The sequence below is a fragment of the Seriola dumerili genome, unplaced genomic scaffold (genome assembly GCF_002260705.1).
Source record: "Seriola dumerili isolate Sdu_G_001 unplaced genomic scaffold, Sdu_1.0 BDQW01000219.1, whole genome shotgun sequence".
Classification (NCBI taxonomy): Eukaryota; Metazoa; Chordata; class Actinopteri; order Carangiformes; family Carangidae; genus Seriola; species Seriola dumerili.
Window position 1 is genome coordinate 166,569 of NW_019174474.1, and position 8,523 is coordinate 175,091.

Below are 8,523 nucleotides of genomic sequence, written 5' to 3' on the forward strand. Positions count from 1 at the left end.
CGTACAAGCTATCAAGCTATTCCTGAATGGAGCTGCGCTACTTGTGTAACAATATTCTGTCTCAAACTTCTCAAAATTACTGCACATCTTGCACAGACATGATAAATTTGTGTAAATTGCTTATTTACTTGGTACTGCTGCCTCTTGTACAAGTTTAGTTTCCATACATGTCTGCACATGCGTAGAATGCTGCAATGTCAAAACTGTTCCCAGAACGGTAGAAGCTGAGTCAAGGACAGCTTGACAAGCTTGCACTTGTACTTAGCTTGAAGTGGTACTCAACCTTTAAATTAAAAGGTTCTGTAAACGACATTTAAACAATAATAGAATTATAGAAAGCACATAGAATAGAACAATAGAATAGAAAGAACATTTAAACAATTATTTTCTGCTATGCAAAGTTATAGTGGAGTAATTATTGGCCTTGAGCGGAGTCACTCCTGTGAAACCATTCTCCCCACATTTATAAGATAGATAGATAGATAGATAGATCCTGAAATAAATAAATTATGGAATAAATGTAGAAATATAAAATTAAATGTCAATATAAATATATAAGTGAGTCAATGAATAAATAAATAGCTATACAAATGAATGAATAAATGCATACATAAATAAATAATTAAACAAATATAACAATAAAATTACCTTTTTATTTATTTCCAGAGACTTTTATTTCCTAATGCCACTTTTCTTTCCCAGCCCTTTTTATTACCATCCACTATATTCAAATGAAGGGGCGTGGTTACCTCATAGCTTCAGACCAAAGCAATCTCTTTCCTTGTTTTAAAACTTGTCAGGATTGTAAAACTCTGGGGTACATGATGCGGGGGGTAAGAACCAGGGTTGTTTTCCTCTGCAGAACACACTGCAACATACTATAAGTCATAGTCATAGATATAAGGACATTTTAATTGTTTAATAATGCACAGTTCTTGTCAGCAATTACCATTTCTTCTATGAAAACATATTTTATATTGTTGCAAATGTGTTTAACTATGTTGCCATTCATCATGTTTATAAGACAGTCTCCACTTCTGTGTGTTCACAGGAGGTGTTACACTTCTTAAGAAATACATTAACACTTTTAATGAGGTCCCACTGTATATCTGCTTACAATTACAAGTGTTTTGGAAACCATTTATTACATATTTAAATACTAAATAGGGGGAATTCAAGTGTTATTCTTTAATTATTTTTTGTTTTTTTGGTTCTAACTGGTAATGCAATTGCAAAATGCAATTTTTACAGAATTTGAACTTGTTACCTTATACTGTGATCAGTTTTATTCCTCAGCTCTTGTGGAACAGAACATAGTAACAGTAGTGACTCCCTGATTATATATCATTAAGAGCTTAGGTTAGAGTTGAGGAAAATCAGATATGCAAAAAATCAATGAATGAATGATACTTACTAATTTATTAATGACATACTTTTATTCAACTATTACTATCTGTACACATCTGCCGATTTAATTGGCTTTCGTTACAGTTTGCATTTTGACGTTTTAAGACTGAATGAATTTTTAATGTCCATTCAATCTTCATCAGATTTTAATTGGGTTTTAAATATTTGATGAGCACTTATTGAAATACTGCTGCATTTTAACATTTGATCCACAATTAACTAATGATTGAGTCATTGGTGTTTTGAACTTGAGTTCTGTTTTTTTCAGTTATCCTTATTTTTAATATTTAATCTAGAATTGTTGCAAAAGCAGCAACATTTAGTTCAAATTGATATCAATTATTTTTTGAGTAATATTAAATTACCACTGAGTATTTGCTGCCTTAATTAACGCGTGCACAGTTTTGGAGTGACTATTTAAATAATTTATCCCTGATAATATTTTTCAAGGTTTTATCCAAACATGGCTCCTCTCTGAAACATCTGGCTGGTGCATTTATGTGTCCACTTTCATTAATGAGAGATTTGAGAATTCAAGCCAAGAAAATTCCAATATGCTCAAGTTAGGACAACCTACTGTGGTCAAGCTATTTAATTTCCCTGTAGATTAAGAGAAAGACAATAAATTGCAACTTGACCCAAGTATCTTCAAAATAAAGACAGCCCAATAACTAGAGAATGACAGATTTTTATTAGAAAATGATGACAGCCTACAAGACAAATTTAGCCAGCATCTGAAACCAAAACAGGAAACAAAAAACAAAACAAAACAAAAAAAATCATGATGAAATTCCTTTTCAAGAGATCTTGGAAAATATCGGACAAAACAAGTATCATAGAAACTAAAAGGTGGTACTGAAAAACATACCAATACAGGAAGAGCGTACTCAGCAGCTTTCCACATGAAAGAAAATTAAATTTGTCCAGGGATTAGTGTGACATCGTGCTCTGGTTCTTCCTTAATAAAAAGCAACAGATCTCGCACAATCCGTTCTCCAAAGGCTTTTTGTGAAATCCCATCCTCTCGACAGGTAAAAATGTCACCTCCAAACTTCAACAAACAAAGGCTCCTAAAATAAAAAAAACCTTAAACTGCCTTGCGGTGGTACTCTGGAGGGGCAACTTCATAGTCACTGGCATTGAACAGCGACGCAGAGTTCTTTACAAGATACCTGAAATGGAGCAACATTTTACTCATTTCTGCTGCAGAGGAATGAATACACATTTTACTAACAGCTTTGTCAGTTCTTGAATACTCACTTGAGGAAGTCTTGTAGATAACTGAGCAGCAGTGCAAGGCTCTTCTCATCTAGCGGAGTGTACGCCAGCATGGCTCCGATTCTCACTTTCAAAACCAAACAAAGACAGATTACACACCACACAACCACTAACCTTGTCTTCATGTATAATACCTCTACAAGCACTTCAATATTTCCACTTAACTGGCCCAATTCAAGCAGATAAAGCAGCAAATACAGGTCGTGGCAGATAAAGATGAATATTGATCTTTACAAAATGAAGATAAAAGCAGCTGCAGCAGGCTGTACTTTTATCTCTGAACTATGTGCAGTTCTTAATTTTTTTTATGTCAAAGAAAATAATATATTAGCAGGTTAGGAAGTAATGTTGGCTTGAATTGCACACCAGTTCACAGATTTTCTGTTTTAAGTCAGAAATACATTTCCAAATATAATCAAGATTCTTCTTTAAAGGATTTAAAGTCAGAACTTAAGAACATGGGTTAAAAGACAGATACAGTATGTACCCCCTGTTTAAAGAGGCAGAGGTCTGTTTGCAGATCTGGCATTTTATGTGAACACAGAAGCTAAATTTCAGAGTTAAGTAAATGTTTTTTAAAGCATAGACACAAGCATGTTTCATCTTTTCTTGTGGATGAGGAAATACATTTTGGGGTCCATTTCTTCTTACTATTATAACCTGACTGATTTTTGAGGCTGATAACAATATTGATATTTCAGAATTTAAAAATACAACAATTATATATCAGCCAACCTATTTTTTTTTTTACATAAACACACAATATAAACAAATGTTTTGATAAAAATCTAGGAAATTTGTCTTTTTTAACTATGTAATGGCATTACAGAGCTCTAGCAAGTGAAATCAAAGCTGCTCATCTCTATAATAGACATTGCAACAGTGGGATGTTGTGTAAGTGTTTGTACCAAAGAGTCTGAGTAGATGAGGAGCGCCGTAAATCTGAGACATCGATGTATCTGGGTGGTTGGCCAGGATGTCTGCGTACTGCGGCCTCTCAAATTTGTAGAGAAGTTGTGTCCCCAACATGACGTTGAAATATTCCCGTATACCAGCAACCACCTCGTTCACAGCAAACTCCCTGAGAGTTTTTAAATGGATAAGCAAGCATGTCATGTTTTGGATTGGCCGTGTGATAGTGTGAGAAAATGACAAGTAACAATGTGTGTTTTTACTTGCTGTCAGAGTTTCCTCTTGATTTCTTGTAGTTTGCATAATCTTCGAGGACTGCGTCAACGTTCTTTTTGGCAGGTAGGTGGAAAAGCTGAAGACAAAACACAAAAAGACAAAACAAACATGAAGTGACAATACTAATGAACAAAATGCTGTGAGAACGGTTTAAGTTCAATTTCCATGTCACTTGTTACTAACCTGTTTTTGCCGTGTAATCAGGTCCCAGTCATCCACAAGCCATGGTTTCAACTCCTCAGGGATTTTTACTTTCACCTCCACTCGATTTATGAAGGTCTCCTCCTGAGCAGACAGGATGAGATTTAAGAAGTAAACCATGAGAGGAAACTTTTTAACCTAGAAACATTTCATGAATGAGTTTTTCCACCACACAGCTGCAACTACAGATTAAACTTCTTACACAATTACTTTCAATGCGGCTCAGCATTACTTGACATTAAATGGCAAATTCAAGAAACGACCAACCAGAGAAATAATTACTAAAAGCAACTTAATAGATACAAGAACTTACACTTTCAACTGTTGGGTCAACACGTGCCCTCTTCTTTCGTGGAGGGTGAGTTGGGTCTCCCCCTGAACTCGTTCCTTCTCCTGCTCCAGGAGCTGCACAGACAGAAACACGCCTAGCTGGTATCTCATTCGTAAAAGTAATAAAACTATCACTGTGACATTATTGTGACAGCCTGCTATGACTCTAGCGATGCTTCTATTCTCTTAATCATTTCTATTGTAAAGAAGATGGCAACACAATTGTGCAAAAAAACCTGCTTAATGATATTTCGGAGGGTTTTCAGAGGATGTTTTATACTTACTCTTCTGTTTGTTCTTTTTGGTTTTCCTACAAGGAAGGGAAATAAATGACAGGTGTTAAACTAATTAAAAAAAATTAAACAGGTATAACACCTCTAAAACTGTTTACAGGCGACATTACAGCAGGTGTCAGATACAATAACAAATGACTTGCACTCACACATCATTTTTCTGCGATGCAGCAGGTATCTTCTTATTCGGCGCAGCACCCCTCATTCTTCCTTCTACATAATGGTCTCTAAATGAAGAGAATAAAACAAATTCTATCACGTAAGAATACATCATTCATATTAAGCGGCATGTGTACACAGTAAAGTTAGTAAAAATCTAACATAAAAAAGAGAGAATGGACTCACTGATTTGCCCTCTGAAGCTCTTTCTGTTTCTGCAGATTACTGTCCACATACTTAAGCACTCTGCTTTCAGGAACCCATTCGTCCCAGCTGAAAGAGAAGACACCAAGAAAGAAATCAAGCACTTGTGAAATCTCTCCTGTTCAAATCTTATAGTCTTGATTTATCTGAACAAAGAACTTACTTCTTATTCCACCCACTGTAATGAATAAAATATTTGATTTGTTTGTCCTTGATGTTTATCTTAACACACTGCAAAGAGAGACAGGATTCACTGTCAAAAAAATGATAGAGACATAGAGGAGGATCACAAGATCAGAGAGACAGGTTAACTCTGGCAGCCTACCTTAGCTTCGTAGAGCAATGGCCCATGAAAACACAGCACTCTTTCACCTGAACAGAGTGGTGGTCAATAAAATCAGCATGAGTGCAGTCCAAGTACAACAAAATGAAATTGTGAAGCCAACTAAACTACTTGCACACACACACACGCTGAGAGTTCATGACTAGGCTTAGGGTAGACTGGACAGAAACAATTAGTACACCTTAAATTTAAAATCTTCAAACATCTCGGACATCAGTAACTGACACCAATCTCTTTCGGGTGGCTGAGAACAATAATTACATCAAGATTTCTAATGACTTTGTCACTCATAGGGAGACTAAGATCATACTAAAAAAACTTAATCTGATTAGAATTACAGTTTAATAGAACACTCAACTTGATGCATGAAGGGTAGGCCTTTTTGATTAGTTTCATTATTATTTAATCCGTGCACTACTTATAGATCTTAATCTAATGATTCTGTCTTTAAAACCCAAAGATATTCAATTTACAATTATGTAAATGAGACAAAATCCTCAGTTAATTCACCCAGTTAAGCTTTAATTGGGACAGCCATAGTTATTTTCCCTATTCATATAAAAACATTAAAGAGTCTGATATACTGTGTACCGTGAACTTTGGCTCTAGTAACATGAAAGGTCCTATTCTGTTTTATATAATCAATGAACTCAGTGATTAAGAGTAAATATATGACATGTTCCTCAATTAGTTGCTGTAATAATGTGTCCATAATTGACTTTTTTACTTGAGAAAAGTTGATTGGCCACACAAATAACACTGAATTACTAACAGTGCACAGTACACTCAGCATATTTTAGAGCGAGCAGCAGAAAGCGGTGCATTAATGAGAGCACCAGTTCTCTACGGCTGACAAAGAGCATAAGGCGGTGAGTCAGTGAGGACCGGGCATTGCATGAATGAAGCTGCTGCTCCCAGCAAACTGCCAACAACATCGCTGGAATTCAAACCATAGACTGTGCAACTACCGGACTACTGTTAGCCTTACATTGTGTTGTAAAGGTAAATACTTAATAAGGAACTAAAGTGGCGACTAAAGTCAATGAAGACGTGTTTTGTGTGACAATGAAAGCTAACAGTGCTAGCTGCTCGACGGCGCCAGTGTCTGTTTCGATGAACAGCTAGCTAAGATTTCCAACGGCCACGGCCCTGACTGACACCACAGATCTCTCAGAATAGAAACAGGCAGCTCGTTACCTTCTTGAAATTTGGGCTTCGGGTCCTGTTTCGGCGCCATTCAAGGATTAAACTATCAAAATATGGGAAAAATCGCCAGCTCCCATTCCAGTCTGAAACGGCGCCGCTCTCTAAAAACGTCATGACCAACGCGATGACGCATTAATGCCGCGACCAAAGATGCATGTCGAGATACGTATGAAACCCAATAACGTGAGACATGAAAATGATAAAATAAAATAATAAAATAATAAAGTAAACTTACTTTTATGTTTCTACTTTACAATATTTGCTCAAATCTTCAGTTATAGTTTTAGTCAGTGGTCTGTTTTACAGAAGTAATTTCCTGGCTAAAGAATGAAACCTTAAAACTGGTTTTGACACGTGTTTGTGTTTTAATTAAGGTAATGTTTTTTTCAGTGAATCGTTTTCTGCAAATTCTATCTTCTCACATGTTGGTCCAAGGAAAGGGATTGCATTGTAAGTCTCCCCTGCAAAAAGTGCCTCATTGCTCATTGCCTCTGGTGTGTGGTCTCTTATAAAATAAATAAGACCCCCATGCATTGCATAAATGCTTTGTCCCTTTAGTTTTTTTTTGCCAAAAACAAAAGATATCAATATTGAGAGCAATTTATTAGTGTACTCAAAGTTCATTCTCTTCAGAATGTACAATATTCCCAGTTTGCATGATCTGGTTTAAATTCATGTTCATTTTTAAGTGCTTGAGGATCTGTGCATCACTAAGCCACAAACAAAACAAAAAAACAGAAGAATTATCTTTACAAATTAATAAATAAAAGCTAAAGCTTAAGTACTGATTATTACTATTGTTATTACAAAAAATACTCGAATCTAGGACCATTTACATATAAAAAAATGTAATTTTACTTTGCAAAAGACTAGTGTTGTGAAAGAAACCTGTCAAATTTAGTTTTTTTATTCAAATACATATACCTAACAAGATATTCAGACAATATGGATATAATGTAACCTGTTTTTTTGTGTTGCAACATGATGATTATGAATTATTCATAAAGTTAGTATAACATTTGAGCATGTGGTCAGTTATAGTTGACTAATGTATATAAAAGGAACAGTGGTTACATAACCCTAGAAAATGAGAAATGTATGCCTCATAGGTGCATTCTGGTATGTAAACAAACAGAAGTGCACCCCTGCATTGAACCACTTATTAATCTACTTACCACTTCATGTAGGAGCACCATATTCTCTGTATATTCTCTGTATACAAATGTTTACAGATTCGGGCTTACCTAGGCATCTAAAATAGCTTTAACTTCATCATTAGGTACATCAGACCTAATCTGCAAATCCAGCACGGTGTTTCACATAATGGCAAAAGACAATAAAGTTTCCTCCAAATATGAAACTGTCTATACACCTTTTGAGATTGTTACCTGATACATGTAAAAAAAATGTGTAACTAATAATATTAATAATGCTTGTGTGTTCACTGATAAACCTAAATGGAACTGAGCCATTAGTAACACCATTACTTAAACCTGTGCCTTTCCTGCTGATGTGTTCTGCAGTTAAGATCTAAGGCAGTCTGTTATGGGGCCAGGAGTGTGTCATGGAAAATTATTTTTTATAGCATTTAATTAGGATAAATTAATAAACTAAATACATTCACTATAAACTGAAATTAAACGTGCAATTGAAAGCAAAGTCAAATAATAAAAAGATTATTAAATTTGCCAATGAATGATTCTACGGCATTATGTCCATAATTATAAATGAATAATTTAACTTTAAAATGAAATCACAAAATTAATTTGGAAAAAGCTTTCAAAAGTGCTATTCGCTATTCCGTTCCTGTGTTTTCACATACAGAGCAGCAGCAGGAGCTCCTGCTTAAAGCCCCTCAGATTTAAAAATTCAGTTAATCTCCATATTTTAGACAAAACAAATAAATGAATTGAT

At 35.1% G+C, this 8,523-nt stretch overlaps 1 protein-coding gene across 1 annotated transcript; it reads right to left on the reverse strand.

Moving 5' to 3' along the window:
• Positions 1 to 2,095: 2,095 nt before the first annotated feature.
• Positions 2,096 to 6,713, reverse strand: LOC111228576 (mortality factor 4-like protein 1). Its single transcript, XM_022754547.1, has 12 exons — positions 6,601 to 6,713; positions 5,386 to 5,432; positions 5,224 to 5,291; positions 5,043 to 5,129; positions 4,847 to 4,924; positions 4,689 to 4,714; positions 4,388 to 4,479; positions 4,057 to 4,158; positions 3,861 to 3,949; positions 3,594 to 3,766; positions 2,668 to 2,752; positions 2,096 to 2,579 (listed from the first exon to the last, which is right to left on the reverse strand). The coding sequence occupies exons 1-12, from the start codon at positions 6,638 to 6,640 to the stop codon at positions 2,495 to 2,497; spliced, it is 972 nt and encodes a 323-aa protein (XP_022610268.1). The 5' UTR covers positions 6,641 to 6,713; the 3' UTR covers positions 2,096 to 2,494.
• Between the last annotated feature and the right edge of the window lie 1,810 nt (positions 6,714 to 8,523).

Excerpts from the sequence above, each read along its gene's own strand:
- LOC111228576 (XM_022754547.1), bottom strand. The coding sequence starts at position 6,640 with ATGGCGCCGAAACAGGACCCGAAGCCCAAATTTCAAGAAG. Across the intron at positions 3,950-4,056 it reads TGATTACACGGCAAAAACAG|CTTTTCCACCTACCTGCCAA; the intron begins GTTAGTAACAAG and ends TTTTGTCTTCAG. Across the intron at positions 2,753-3,593 it reads TCATCTACTCAGACTCTTTG|TGAGAATCGGAGCCATGCTG; the intron begins GTACAAACACTT and ends TGGTTTTGAAAG.